Source organism: Ammospiza nelsoni, chromosome 10, assembly GCF_027579445.1.
Source record: "Ammospiza nelsoni isolate bAmmNel1 chromosome 10, bAmmNel1.pri, whole genome shotgun sequence".
In the NCBI taxonomy this organism is placed as follows: Eukaryota; Metazoa; Chordata; class Aves; order Passeriformes; family Passerellidae; genus Ammospiza; species Ammospiza nelsoni.
The window spans coordinates 10,350,311-10,365,832 of NC_080642.1; the positions used below are offsets into that span (position 1 = coordinate 10,350,311).

At 45.3% G+C, this 15,522-nt stretch overlaps 1 protein-coding gene across 2 annotated transcripts in view; it reads left to right on the top strand.

Moving 5' to 3' along the window:
- Window positions 1-15,522, top strand: part of LPP (LIM domain containing preferred translocation partner in lipoma) — a 317,335-nt gene that overhangs the window by 139,529 nt on the left and 162,284 nt on the right. For both annotated transcript variants that reach the window (XM_059479296.1, XM_059479295.1), the window contains exon 6: window positions 8,543-8,655. In XM_059479296.1, the coding sequence (XP_059335279.1) occupies window positions 8,543-8,655 (113 nt within the window). The remainder of the gene's footprint in view (window positions 1-8,542; window positions 8,656-15,522) is intronic.

The following is a 15,522-nucleotide window of genomic DNA, read 5'->3' on the forward strand; positions in this document are numbered from 1 at the left end:
CCATGGGGATTTGTTTGATCAGCTCATCTGAGTGCTGCACTTGCCTTTCCCGCTTGGTGGTTGTGCTCCTGTCTTTCAAACCAGGAGCAGAAGACTCAGTGAAGAGAACATCCTGAAGGGAGGTTGACCCCCTCCTCCAGGAATGGTCTGCTTATGGCAGTGGGTTTTGTTGTCCCTCTCCTTTGCATGCTGGGCTAAGAGAATGGATCCAGTCCTTCCAGATGTTCTGCAGCACAGGCCACTGCTGACTCTGAGGCTCAAGCCAAGGCTGCAGCACATGGGTTTCCTCTGTCTGCTCAGATTGCAACTCGCCCACAGAATGGGAAAACAATACAAAAACAGGCATAAGCAAAGATAAATCCAGCATTGCTTAAAACTGTTGGCTGCAGCTTCCAAAACTTGAGGAAGTCCCTTGGTGGTGAAGAGCTCTGTGAGATGTTTTTTTGTGATCTGTGCAGTGTTTTGTATTTCATCACTAGGGACAGAGAGGGTTTGGTTGAAGATAAGATAGGTTGTGTCTTAGGGACATGGTCCCCATCTTCCCTGTCTGCTACCTCAGGGGAGAAGGCTGACCAAATAAACAGACTCATTTTCACTGTGCTTTGCAGCAGTAGCCAGGGGAAATGAGATCCTAATCCAGTAGCGTAGTTAATTTTTTTCAACTCCTTCAAAACAGCCCTCTAATAAATTAATGCATATGTCAACTCTTGTCAGAAGCTCTTAGCAATGAAAAAATGAGTTCAACACCATAATCTAATAAACAAATAGATAGCCTGTTCCAGTTTGTTCTGAGTGAGGTGGTGTTTCCCTTGTTGAGATGTTTCATGGACCCTTCACTCTCAGAGGAGAAGGATGGTATGTAGGGATGCAGCCCATTTCCTCTCCAAGACGGGGTTTTCTCTTCTGACTTAAATGCTCTGATTTTCACTTGTTTACATGGAAATCTCTCTATTTTCTGTCATTTTTTAAAAAAAATTCATTCAGAATGACTTTGTCCCCATTATTGGATCTGAGCAGCTGCAGCTGCAAGTGAGATCTCATTGTACTAGTTGCTGCACAAGTAAGATGAAATCATGCTCACTTCTACAAATAAACATAGCAGACAAGGCAAGGGAAAGCTTTTCATGCTGGTGGGCAGAGACACAGTGGGGTTGTGGCATCCCCAATACCCTAAAAGTAGTGTATGACAGGGAAGAGTGCTTAGAGCTGTTTTGTTAAATCTTACGGTTCTTCTTCTGCCTTCTATTTTAGCACAGATTTTTACTGAAGTTTTAAGGTTCCATGGACTGTTTCTTGCAACAGTTCAGCTTCAGTCCTTCGCTAAGCTTTAGTGAAGGACCATTGCGTTTTCTGTGGGTCACATCTATGGCAGAGAGGTTGGTGTAGGACATTAGATGGAGTGCTGTGCCTCACAGTTGTATGGAAAAATAATACTAAGATTAAAATGCAGCCTTCTGTTGACGGCTTTGTAAGCCTGATGTGTAGGAAGCTCTGCTGATGTGCATGTGGGAGGACAATCCAGCATGGGGCTGTACCTGCCTGCTCCCTCTGTGCCACCACTGGGGCTGCAGGAGCATTGGCTGGGATTTGCTAGGAAGGATAGACCTTGGTGCCTACAGCCACCATCTGAATGGAAACGATCTCATAAAAAAAACCCCATTGTTTTCACAATGAGGGCTGTCCACTGTGGTGAAGCAGCTGAGATTTTGCATAATTTGGGGAACTGAATCCTTATCTCCTTACCCTCGTGCTAATTACTGCCTTTGGGTGTTTTGAGAGGGAGGTCAGTGAGTTGTGAGTGAAGGGGTGGAGGGGATTTCCCACATTGGTGACCAGAGCTGGAGTGAAAGCTCTGTGTACAGGGCACTAAAGACAGCATCTGTTTGTACCAAATTAAGCTGCTCATTAAAAGCTGCACCACTTGCAGTGAGCATGACAGAGCGTGCCTGTGCTGCTCCTTTTAACAGTCATAAACTTGTGGGCACAGACTTGCAAGGGGTCCAGTCCCACTGGCTATGCCTGAGTGGTGGTAAAACCCAGTTACCTCTTGAGAGGGAGTAAAAAATGGCTTTTGAGCTGCTGCCTGAGCTCAGCCCCGATGTCAGAGCAGCCAGCGCTGGATCTCCTCGCTGGCACTCTCCCATGTGGCTCCTCTGTCCCCACCAGAGTCTCATCTGCTTCTCCTGAAAGCTTTAGTACCTTATTCTGGCTCTAGTAGCACTGGAAGAGGTCCAGAGCGATTCCAGCAGAGCTATTTTGGATTTGCATTTGCAGGAGGAATTGTACCTAGAGGTTTTAAGCTAATCACACGGTCATTTTTCCTCTGTATATTTAACCACTGAGGTTAATTAACATTTCAAAGTTTCACAGGCTGCTTCTTCCATTATCTGAGCCAGCTGTGGTGAAAGGCAGTGTGGCAAGAGGGTGGTAGTCTGACTGGGGTTGTACAGATTGGAAAATTGCTGGGAATTGTTTCCAGTGAATCCCAGGGGTTTAAATAGTTGGATGGCAGGGTGAAGGTGGAGGTGAAGATGAGTAAGCCTGACATGGTACACATTTCCTATTGACTTTCCATGTAGTAAACAAAATTACCAGATGATTGTTGGCATGTGGTGGGTTTGGATTTTTTTTTTTTTTTTTTTTAATTTAAGGAGAATATTTTAAGCAGGACTGCGATGCATAGTCCTGAACTGTAGGGGACTAATGTTCCTGTTCTCCAGCTGGGAGAAACTAATTCAACATCTTGTGTTGTAAACACTCACTCATTTTAACTGATTACACCTCCAATGTTCCTCAAATCACTAAAATTACTAATTGCTATTCCTTACACATCAGAGAGTGAATCCTGAATAATTAACCCCAAATAAAATTAGATGAATTGGCCCTTTTAATTAGAATCCCTGCTGCTGTTTGTTCTGAGCTTCCTTTTCTTACTGTTAAGAGACTTTTAGAATGATTAAAACTGTTTAAGACTTAAACAGCCAGTGACCTTTTAATACAATGTAAATCCATAAAAGCAATATTTCAGCTAGCAGGTGGTGAAGTAAATTTTCAGGGCAACTACCTGACAGACTCAGTATTCCTTTTTTAAATGCTGAGGATGAAATTAGCCAGTGTGGGTTTTTTTTCTTCCTCATGCTTATTAATACAGTAGCTGATTAGCACAAGTAGTTCAAATGGTAGGATTAGTGATTGGTAAGAGTGGTAATTTAAACAGTGCGTTGGGTTGTTGGAGCTGCTTTATTTTAGGAATCACAGGCCAATGTGGTATATTTAGGTGGATTGTGGAGCTGGTATGCCATCATGCAACAGTTTCCCCTGCACTGACGTGGTGTCAGTGACTCCCCACAACATGTTTGGGGCCAAAACATTATTTTAATTATGTGTTTTTCTTACCTAGTGATGTGTTAAGTACAGATGCTACAGGAAAACGTTTACTTTGGGAAACTTAGTAAAGTGTATGTTCACACCTAGGAGATACCAGGTCACATCTAGCTGAAGTTTTCTATAAAAATCCTGTGGTGTCACTTTGCAGTAGGAAGTTTCCCAGACCGTGTAGTAGTACTGGGATATTCTGCAGGCTCCTGCAGTGGTCACTGTGGATTGCAGGTTCATGGTATCCTCCATCAATAGGATTTTAGCCTAGTGCTCAATGAATTAGGGTTTAGGTGCAAATCTCAATTGTTTCAATGTCAAAAGCTTTGGCTTTCTGCAGTAGAAGGTAAATACTTCACCAAGCAGTGCCTCTGTCTGCTCAGTACTTTGCCAAATGGAGTCTGGATCAGAATGGAAACACATCAGTGGGGTTCACTCCATCACTATCCTTAGTCTGGTCTCTGAGTCAGGGCTGAGCTGTGTTTCTCAGGTGATTCAAACTGATTCTGAACCAGCTTCAGAATCAGAAATTATCAAGATTATAGTCAGAAAGGATTATTTTTGCTCGAAAGGAGAAAATTGAAATCAGCATCTGACATATATCGTCATCAGATGTCAGAAGTCTGGGAAGACCAGTGTAAACCCATTTTTTTTGTTTAATAGGTTTCATTAACTTACTGTTTCCCTGAAAATTACGGTGCTTTGCTTTTTCATGTTTCTCTGTTTTTTCCCCCCAAAGTATCTCTCTTACTGAACATGTGAGCCCTTCTTCTAGTCTAGAAGTTTCAAAGCCGCAAATCTTCATGTATAAACTACTGTGTCTGTCAAGGGGGGGAGGCAGTTACTGTGCTACAGTTCATTTGTTGGCTGGCAGATATATCTCCTGAAAACAAAGACTTGAGACATGAGCTTGATCCAGCAAAAAATGAAGTGCACTTAAAATTTTAAAGGTTAGCCTGTAAGTGAGAATGGTGTTTGCTGTATGAGGCAGGATGTTTTTCTTAGCTCGTACTTGTACCCAGAAGGCGTCAGGCAGCCAGTGGCAAAGATTTTGTGAGTTTATATTCACCCTGACAGGTTTGTGCTGATGTACGTGTCTGTTAGGGCTTTGAACAATTTTATATTTGTGTACTTAAAAGTGTAACGGTGAAGCTCCTTAGAATGTGTAAGAGGGGAAATTTTGGGGTGGAGAGGGGTAAAACCTTGCAAGTGCAACTACAGTGGCACAGATTTGATTGAAGCCAGAAGCCAGACTGGGGCTGGGAGGCATCACTTCTGCCAGTGGCTCTGCTATTGCTTCCCACCATAACCACGATGGACTCAACTAATTTCTGCCTAATTACTTGTATTTACACCATACAATTTTCTCTTGCTCAGGGTGGGCCCGAGGGTGGGGTTTTTATTACCAGGCTGGCAGTCCCATCTCTGCTGGCTGCATTGGGTGATGCTGCAGTGCAGGAGCTGCACGGGTGCTGAGGGAAGAGCTCAGGGCTGTGGTTTCACAGCACGTTGCGCCGCTGCATCTGAAATAACCGAGCTGGGCATGTGTCTCACTGCACAGCTCCTTCGTAGGTTGACTCATGGTCTGCACAGCTGTATGAAGGGGGAATGAGTAGCTGGTGCAACAAGGACTGTTTATTTTCTCTTTTTAAACATATGGTAACAGGTGGAGATTTCTCATTGTAAGAGCTGGAGGCAGTTTGTGTCTTGGTGTGATTTCCTACCTCCATGGAGAGATTTGCCATTGGAAGGCAAGTCTCTTTGCCTGCCTTGAAGTACAGATTGCTTTCTGGAGGTGCCTTGATACCTCTCTGTTGACAGAACTCAGTGCAGTCACTCTCACAACCTGGAATACATCCAAGTGTTCAGGATGATGTCAGGTGAAAGTCAATCAAAATGCTGGTCTTGGTGCTGAACAATAATCAATATTAATGAGCCTTTTGCCCATCTTATTCCTTATTCACAGAGGGCCAATATGGTTAAATCAGTCAGGAGGGGGTGAGTGCTCAGGGTGGGATGTGTCCTCCACCTGCCCATGGGTAACTGGTAACCCCAGTGCCCCATTCTGATGTGGCTGCTGGTGTGCAGACCAGGGACAGTCCCTTGCCCAGGTGGCTCCCACCTCGCTCTGTGACACTGAAGGTGGTCAGCAGTGGCTGGCAGTGATGTGCTCTGCCAGGACATGGACTTCCCTGCCTCCTCCCACGGCTTGTCTGGCTCTGAGTAAGCGAAATCTGACTTGCAAAGCTCTGGGGGTGAGAGAAGACAAAGGTGCACTGTAGGGACAGTGTGCCTGAAGGGAGTGTCAGCTGGCTTTCAGGCACTTTTCCTCTTTGGCTTCCTCAAACCTAGACATGTTTCTTCCCCACATCATCTAAAATCATTATGCTGCTGAGGACACAGATTTTGGTCATTGCATACTTCCCTCTCTGTCGGAGGGAGACTTCCAGCAGTGCCAATAATAATAATAATAGTGCAGGGACAACTTTCCCTTCTGCATCCAAGGGAATATTCTCCTGTGAGTGCAGTGGGAACAGCACTGGGTCCTGTGGCTGTGTGGGAAAGAGGAAGGCGCAGTGGCAGAATAAATAACTAAAGCTGTGAAGGAGAAAGGTCCATCTGTTCACAGAGGACCAGGAAAAGGCCAAACATCTGCAAGGTCCCCCCAGTTCATCAGGCATCTGCTCTCTGCTTCCCAGTCTAAAAACCTTCCCACTAGTGGGGAGAGTGGAGCCAGCAGCTTATCTAACACAGGATGGAGACAGCAGAGCTGGGCTGGGATGTGGTGGAGCCAGCTGTCTCCTACTGCAAAGAAGTGTTTTCTTCCAAACTCTAGGAGAGAGCTCTTGTCCTTTGCTCCTTTTCTGAAAAATCCTGCCAATGTGTTTTTTTTTTCTTTCAACAGGAGTGGGTCTTCCAAAGGGGCAAAAATGGTATTTTGTTTATGTTTATTCTAATGGTTATTGTTAGATACAGGCTCCTGATTATGCAGAAAACCTGGCCCTTTCCCTGTCTCATCTCCTCCAGCACATTCTCTACCTTGATTTTCCTTAGGTGTTTTGAAGGATTGTAATAAAGCAAGAGCGTCTGACTAATGTGCTGTGCAGGGAGATCAGTCTTAGGCATCGGAGCCAGGACTGACTGAAAAACATCATCTAAAGCATAATCTTGAGAAGTCTTTGTTCACTGGAGTTGGATTTGTTTGCAAAATCATGTTGGCTGGTTGGAGGGTCATTTACAGAGCAAAGGAGAAAAGTTTAAGAAGCACTCAAATATCCCAGTGTTTTTTAGAACTAACCCCTAAGATATTAATTTCAAAATCTCTTTTCTTTTTATTTGGTATTGTATTTCACATTATTTGAAATAAAAGATTGGATTAATTATCAGGCAATGAGGAAGATACTGCAGATATTATTGGACATAATTTTTTTAAAAATCAATTCTGAACTCTATAATAGCATGAACCAGTGGGTTTCATGGGATTTTATGTATTGGAGCAACATGATTGTCTTAAATTAGTTTTCAGTCTGTTGTTTCTGAGCTGTCTTTGAGCATCTGTATTTAGGACAATACTTTCTTAGGGATTCAGAAGGGGTTTTTGAGTCCCATCCATGCTCATTTTGGGTAAAATGGGAAGAAATTACTTTCCTGTTAAATAACATCTCTGAAAGTCCTAGGGGAAGTTTGTGTCTTTCAAGAGTAATTCAAAACAGAAGAGTAAAACTTTCGAGGGCTTCAGACCCATCTGCTTCCCATGGCAGAGAGCTTGAAAGTGTTTTGCTGGCCGTGCTGCCCAGCTGGTGCCCGTGCCTGCTCTGGGCTGAGCCTAGGGCTTCAAACCTGGCACAGGTGGCCCAGAAGGCTGCAGGTCACAGGGGGTTGGCTCAGCCCTTCCTGAGTGGTTTGGAGCTGCTCCTTGGCATTTAGGGGTGCTGCTGAGGCCTCTGGCCTGGACACAGTGGGATGCTGCATGGAGATCTGGAGGGTCAAGCAGGGAGCTCGTATTTCCTTCCAAAAGCAACAGTTCCTATATATGTGAGATATCACACTTTTATTAATCTGAAACCTTCCATCCCAGATGCTGCACACACAAGAGCCAACAGCAAACAGCTCTACTTGCAGCATCAATCTTCATAGGAAGAAATAAAAACATACAAAAGTGGTCCGAATTGCAGGCAGCTGCCTTCCCTGGAGACAAATCCAGTGCTAATGGCAAATGCTCCTTTTCCACCATTAGGAGGTGCTTTCAGAGCTTGCTGTCCTGCTCCTGCAGCCTGTGCTGCTCTGTCCTTGATTTTTTTTCCTTTCTGGTTCCACATCCCATGAAATTCTCAAGGAGACCTTCTCTCTGCTCCCACCTCCCATCTCTATGCCAAGCTGGATGGCTTCACAGCCAGTATTTGCTGCTTTGTCTTCCCATCGGCACTTCTGGAAGATAAACATGAGCAAGTTGTATTCTAGAAATTTTGTACATCAGCCCCCTTGTAAAAATCCAGAGTTAGGGAGGTGGATTCATGTGTGCTTGCACCTGGCCCATCACGTGGCTGAGAAGAGCCTGTGATCTTCTCAGCAGTTCTTTACATGAAGCTATGAAGTCCCTATAAGAAGAGGAAAATGCAAAGAGTGTATCTGCCTGCCAGCAGCAGGGCTGCAGGAGATGGGCTGGCCTGGATTCTGGGCTCCAGCTCTCTGTGTGCTTTCTGCAGCAGGGAATCCCTGCTTTTGGACAGCTCTTGATGCTGTCTTTGTAGGGATCAAGAGGATCTGGCATAGTTTAGCACATGAGGGAGGTGAATTGGATGGGGTCCATTGCAAGGTTAGACACAGGCTGTTCATTAGTGCAAGTTCTGTGGTTGCCTGGGCTAGGTTTGAGATGTGACTCGGATCTGTGGAGCTGCTTGTTGGTGCCTTGAGGCTTTGTGGCACATCACCTTTTGCTGTGGAATCTGAGCACCCCTAAGCCATCTGCCAGTGTTACTGAGCTGTGTAGCCATTTCCTGAAGCAGTGAGGGGTGAAGCTGAGCATTTAATGGTCAAATAATGTGTTCTGTCCTGTGCCACAAAACCGATGGGCAGAGCTAAGAGTATTGTGGAGTTCCTCCTGATCATCCACGTCATGATGTGGAGACATGCTGCTGAGTTTAAATTCTCCCATTCTCTCTCCTAGGGGACTTCCTTCCTCCCCCTCCCCCTCCTGTGGATGACCTTGGGAGCATCACATCATCACAAGGTGCCTTTCCCCCCCCACCCCCTCTGGATGATGTTTCTTACAATGTACAGGTAAGAAGACAAGAATTTTGTCATTTGTGCAGAACTGATCCAGAAATTGTGGAAATGAATGAATGATATTACAATGAGGTGGCGAAGCTCTGGTTAAAAATCATGGGTCAGGAATAAAGAAGTCAGCTTTAGCAAGCTGTGTTTCCCAAGCAGGGAGTATTTCCATTCAAAACTTGCTGGGCTATTAAAGGATTTTTCCCATCCGGCTTGAATTAGGAGACTGATTGCCTTATGTTGTTGTGATGGCGGATGGGAGTGGAACCTTCCCAGAATGAATTGTTTTCTGGAATGGCCCTCTCCTTCCATGGACTGTGGAGAGACTTTAGGGCAGTAATCTGATCCTGAAAGTGCTTTGTTTAGATGCCTAAAATTAAGTGAAGCAAATAAGCCCTGGCCCAGGCTACAGTGATGTAATCGAGACCCTTTTCACCCTCTTTTTGCTGGCTTGGATCTTCTAGATTGGCCACCTGGATGAAAATGCAACTTCTAAGATGCATCAGGTGATGATGGCATGTCCAAAGTGAATATGGACGGGCCTTGAACACCTTTACAAGATATGAACACTTTTGTGCAGGTATTGTAGGTTTGCCTGGAGTGCCAGGTTTGTGTTTGCTCAGGCACATTCTGGAGAAATGCATTCAGACTTCTGGAACAAGGCAGTCAAAGTGGTCAAGGATTGAGGAGCTGATCTTCCCAGTGTCTTGTTAGCTGAGCAAAAGGAAGGCTGAGGATGGGTCTGCTTGCAAATTTGAAATACACTTGGGGAATAAACCTGTATTTCAGCTCTGTGTGGGTGTTTGTGCAGGAACAGGAGAGCCTGAGCTTGCCAGAAGTACCTCTGTGTTGGTGTTTAGAAATTTTCTAAGCTCTGGGGCTCCAAAGATCTGGAAGAGCCTTCTATAAGAAGAAGTGAGAACAAAGAGAGCATGGTCTAGGTTTGAGGCTGTTGGGACTTGTGTAACCACATATCCACACACATGGGGCTGCCCTTGATGGCCCTGGAAGAATTGTGGCAGCCCTGTATCCCTTGGTGGGTTTGAACATGAGAGTAGGCCAGCAGGCAAGCATTAAACAGAATTCAAAGGACCTGGCTTAGTTTCTGACCCTCTCACCAACTCTAGACTCACTTTGCCTGCTTTGTGCCTTGGGAAAAACAAAACATTCCCCTCCCTCATGGGCTTACTGGGATGGCAAAGCCTCAGCCTTTCCTTCAATGGGCACAGTGTTGGAAGCAGCCTTTGAGCAGGAAGGGGTTAATGGGGATTGTGTTCTCCCTTGCCAGGAAAGGCTGCAGCAGTCAGGGACATTGCCAAGTGCAGAGCATGGCTTTTCCCAGCCTTGGGGGAATGAAGTAATTCCCCAGCAAGTGTTGTTCTGTCTTTTATCTCTCTGAGAAGAGTGGCCCCTGTGGGAGCAGGGAGCTTCCAGAGCCCTGGGAAGCTGTGGAGCAGCAGCTCCTGGCAGAGGCAGGCACTGCCTGCATGGAGCAGCCTGGGCAGCAGGAAGGGGCCGTGGTGCCCCACAGGATTCCCCAGGGTCAGGCTTCCCCCTTTGCCCAAGGAGAGGGCCTGGTGTGTTTATTGAAAGGACCTCGCTCCTGCCATGGCTCCAGAAGTGTCCCTGAGCCACTCGAGGCTGTCACGGGGCTGTGCCCCTTGGTAGAGCCACTCAGCAGGACAGCTCTTCCCTCTGAACTCATGGGATTGCTGTTTGTCACACCCTTTCTCTCTGGCTTTATAGAACTGGGACTGGAGCTGAGTTCAGTGTTGGTTTTTAGCAAGAGCTTGCTTAGAGCAGGATTCCTTTGCATGGAATCCTGCTCAGTGGAAGGGGAGCCTAGCAGCTGTACCTGAGCAGTCCTGCCTGTCGCCATCCCAAATGCACTCTCATGCAGCACACAGAGCTCCCTGCCTTTCCCTGTCTTTCATCTGAGATCAGAGAGGTCACCTATTCCTCTCCCTTTTCCCTTCCATTTTCTGTAGGAGATCAGGAGCAGGCTAAAGTCAGGAGCCAGCAGGGTTTTGTGTTGCAAGATCAGCTCCTTATCTTTCAGGAGCAGCCAAAGTCATGCTGAAGCAAGATGTAAAGCCCAAGAGAGGAGGGAAAGGGCAGGTGGTGCTGGAGAAAGCTGCCCAATGCCTTTGTGCATCAAACACAGTAATTTTCTCAACTCTGGACAGGCGTTCTTGTGCTAAAGAAACGGAACAAATGGTGACTGTGTTCCTTCTGCTGTGAGGACATGGTTGTCATGAATCAGGGAGCTTGTGAACATGTGTTGTATTGGGCTGCAAGAGGCTGATTTTGCTCTCCAATGCCAGAACATTTAATTTCCATGCCTCAGTTTCCCCATTGCTAAATGTAAGCACCGGAGCAGCAGACTCAGTTCCTGAGCATTGCCCAGACCTGAGGCTGCTCTCTGGGTGGTTTGGCCCCTGTGGACCTGGTGAGAGCCCTCCAGATCTACTCCAGAGTTTGAAATTCCTCTGTTCCATCAAATCAGCCATTTTACACCAGAAATTTCTCTCTGGATAGTGCAGAGCTGATGACATCTTATGAAGTATGTGTGCTGTGGGGCTCCAGGTAAAGCTTTTTATACTAGGTGTTAAGTTGATGAGGACAGCAGGATAAATGTTTAGTTTATTATCAGTTTGTGTGTTACTGTTACCAGAGGGCTGAAAGCTGCACTGCTTATTGCAGTTTAAGCTGTAGCTTAAGAGCAGCAGTTAAAATAATACCCAGTTTTCATAGACCTGTTTATCTCTGGATCTCTATTTGGACAGTGGAACTGGCCACTTAGGATCAGATCCAAAAAGGTACTTTAGTATCTGACTTATGCTCTGATGGAAATTAGAGGAGGGCTGGATCATAAAATACCTTAGTGATAGATCTGGCATTTTCTTGTAATTTCTGTTTTCCCATCTAGATCTGTCATATTTGGATTCACAGCAGGGCTGTGGGGAGGAAAGGGGAAGGAAATTGAAACTTTTCTTATTAACTGGAATGCCTTTTTTTTTTAGAAAATTAAAAAAATAGGAAAGAAAAGGCAATATTTATTTTTAAAAGAGTGTGTTTGGGCTGGGGGAGAGTTGTGTTGGGAAGTTCCCCTTTGGCTGCAGCGGGGGAAGGCAAGGACTTGTTCCCAGAATGGTGCTGAGGGCGTGGTGGTGGCGTGTTTGACAAATAAGGACATGAGCAAAGAGCCTTTTGCCACGTTGGCCTGGGCTCAGTTTGAAAGAGAAAGAAAAAAAAAAATTTTTGGACGGGAAGAAAAATGAAATCACTGTTTGTCAAAGGGAAATAGATAGATCTGGGAGGGAGGGAGGCAGACTTTTATTATGTTTTTGCATCAAAACAGGCATCTGCCCAGGCCAGGGAAAGCCAAAGTGAGAAATTCTCATCAGCTGCCTCTCAAGCACCCTATTTGCTCACAAAGAGGGACCCTCACTCATGGCTCTGGTAATTCCTTCCTTCCTAGCCAGGCAGGGCTGCACAGCTGTGTGAAAAGCCAGTCCCTGTCCCATGTCCCATCCTTGTGAAGGCTGTCTCAGGAGTCATGGGTGCTATGGCTTTGAAATGACTGGTTCTATCTAAAGGGGAGGGTCAGAGCCCAGCATTTCATTTTGGGGCAGGATCTGGGTGGCTCAAGGCAGATGTGACCCTCAGCTGCCAACTTGCCAAAGGCCACCTTGAGCAAACATCCATTTAGAGATCTCTGCTAATTACCTGCATGTGCTGCATCTGCAGATGGGTCTGATTTTTTTTTGGCATCTGAGATGCTGCCACAGCATGGGAAGGAGAGGATTGTGTTGAGCCGGGATGGCACCTCTCTCCCAGCAACCCCCAGCTGTTATCAGCGTGGCTTTTATTGACAGGCCACAAAACTCTTGACAAAAGAAATACCACTCTCTTCCTGATAAGGAAGCTGTAGCAGGGAAAGTGCTTTGCCTAGGTCATCAGGCTGACCAGCAGCAGGCTAAAAATAAGACTGAGATCTCCTGTGTCCCAGAGCAATTCTGCCTGCTACATCCCAGAGCCTCATTACTGTAGTAACTGCAAATTAATGACTAAACACCATCAGTGCCTGAGCATAGGAACAATTTGGGATATATCATAGCAGATGTGAAGAAGTGGCTTTAGGTTGGGGGTTAAAGTGAAGGAAAAAATTGGACTTTGAATAGTTGCATGAAGTGCAACATAAGAATTTTAATATACCAGTTCTTGTTAAAACCATCTATGTTTGGAGGGGCTGCAGGGCTGCAGCTACATGGGCAGGGAACTATGCCCACATTCAGAGCTACTGAACTCTCCAGTGGTGTTGTCCTGTTGTGATGTGCAGAAAATCAGCCAAAGGGCTTGAGTTCCTCTTGCCAAGGAGTTTTGGAAGGGGAGAAGCTGCAGCGTGTTCTGGAGGCGTGCGTGCCTTCCTCTGTGAGGCTGTTCCTGACCTGTCTCACTGCTCCTGGGAGCTGGGAGAAGGTGGGAATGTGTTGATAGGAGTGATAGGAGTGAAAGCCTCATCCTTGCTGGGGAGAGGCTGCCAGGTGTTTTGTGTCTGACTCCGCTCCCCGCGAGTGGCGGCGGTGCCTCTGTGGGCTCTGACTCACTGGCTGAAGGAACAGCCAGGACACAGGAATTGGTTTTGGTTTTTGGGTGGTTTTTTTTTTTTTTTTTGTTTTTTTTTTTGTTTTGTTTTGTTTTGTTTTTTTAAAAGCTCACTTCTGAATTTTGGGTGCACATCTTGGCAAATAGCTGGGGAGGAGAGAGCATGAATTTTGCCATTGGGGATTGCTGCCTTAAATAACTCATCTCCTGTTCAGTGGCTGGGCTCTGCCTGCTGGTGCTGGGCTTGCTTTAAATCACCTGCCTTTTAATGTGTGGAGAAGCTGAAAAGGCCAAAGAGAGCAGAACATGTGTTCAGCCTCCCTCTAGTGCTAGATTTTGTTAATCATCAGGATTAGTGGCCTGGTTGTAGGTGCTTGCTGGCAAGGAATGTTGGTACCACAGGGCAGCTCTCGCTGCTGGCAGGGCTGCCTGACTCCAGGAGGGATCAGTAACTCCCAGAAACTCTGTAAATAATGCCACAGTCTGTGTGCATTGCTTGCCATATGAGATCCAGCTTTTACAGATTTCTGACTGTGACTTCTAACCTGATTTATTAAAATCCATGTGATAAGCATCTGCCTTTTATCTAAATTGAAGCTGTGTCCAACAGTATAAATAAATTACCTGGTAATGTTAACCCTTTTACTCAAATCTTGGCTTTGAAGGAATGCTTTTTATCTGTTTCCTTTCTGCCTTCCTCATATGTTTGAGAAACAGGAATGTGCTGTGCTCTAAGTAAAAACTTAAACAGATAACATGTATGTTCTCTGAATGTTTAAATGCTCACTGGGTCTCTACAAGTCAGTAAGTGTTTGCTCTATAATAAGGGGATTTTGGTTCTAGGGTGAAAAAACTCAGTAATATAACATCTGTATATGTTGATGAATATTGGGATGCATGAGAGATAAAATGCATGCATTACTTATATGTGTATATATATATTTACACCCTATAGATATATGTATGAGAAATGAATCATGAGTGGGGATATAGAGCAGACTTTCACATTATTGGAAGCAAGCATGCACGTTTTATCCCTGCTGCTTTTCCCTCCCTTTTTGTGGGTAGCATGATCAGTAGATCCAGGATCACAAGAGAAAAGGAACACCGAGCACTTCTTTCAGGCAGCTCTTGATGCATCCCATCTTAAACACATGTTTATTTTACAATGCCAAACCACCTTCTATTTTAAATCTTTAATGAACCTCTGTTCCCATCCATGTAACTTTCCAATTCTTACTCTCTTCAGAAGAGACAAAGATGCTTATTATAAACCACAAATTTTACTAAAAGGGTAAACTGGAAAAGTTTTAATTGTGCAGTGTGAGCCTGCCATTCATCTCCCTGCCTGGCTATTAATATCTTGGCAATGTTATAATGCAGCACAGCCTTTAACAGCTGAACCTCTCAGCAAGGACTACAAAGTAAGCAAGGACCCAAACAGTTAACTGTGCTTATTATTGTCATCATGCTTATTACTGTGTTATTTAATGTATTTGTTATGTTACTGTTTAGTACAGTCACCCAGCACACAGGATGTGCCAGGACCTGCACACTTGTGCCTTCTTTGGCTGGGGAGCTCTGTGCTGAGGCTGGGAGATGCTTTCAGAGATGAAACAGGGCAGCTTTTGGTAATCTGCAATGCAGCAGGTGATGAGGTGAAGGAACAGAAGAAAGCAAAAGCCTGGTACAGGTCATGTGTAAATATGGGTATGGGACCTACTAAAAAGTCATGAGAGGAAACAGAAAGGTCAGAAATGTTGGTGCTTATGATGGTCAGAGCTGATCAAGGTAAATCCATCCCAGGTTAAGACACATGTGCCAGTTTGGATCCAGACAGAAGCCTGGGCTCCCCCAGTGCTGTGCCCAAGACTACAAACCCTGGTGGGCATCTCTTTGGTCCTGTGAACACATCTCTGAGGGACACACTGCAAATGATGGAGTCAGCCACAGCTGGCACCTGCAGAGAGCTTAATCTGTAACCTGGATTATACCCATGAGTAATAGAGACATGAATGTGGAAAGTAATAGTGGAGGCATGGAGAGCATGCAGAAAAAGCAGGCAGTTTTATTCTGTCACAACATGGCTGGTGACAGACCAAAAGCAAGCAAATACATCATTGTATCTAAGGTAGAATTATTTAAGCAGAGGGAAAATAAAAAGATAATGAAGATGTGGGAATTCTATCAAAGCATGAGCTGTGTGATGTGACAGAGTGAGATAACATGACCTATGCAGGAGAAGTTTCCATTCTTCCCATATCT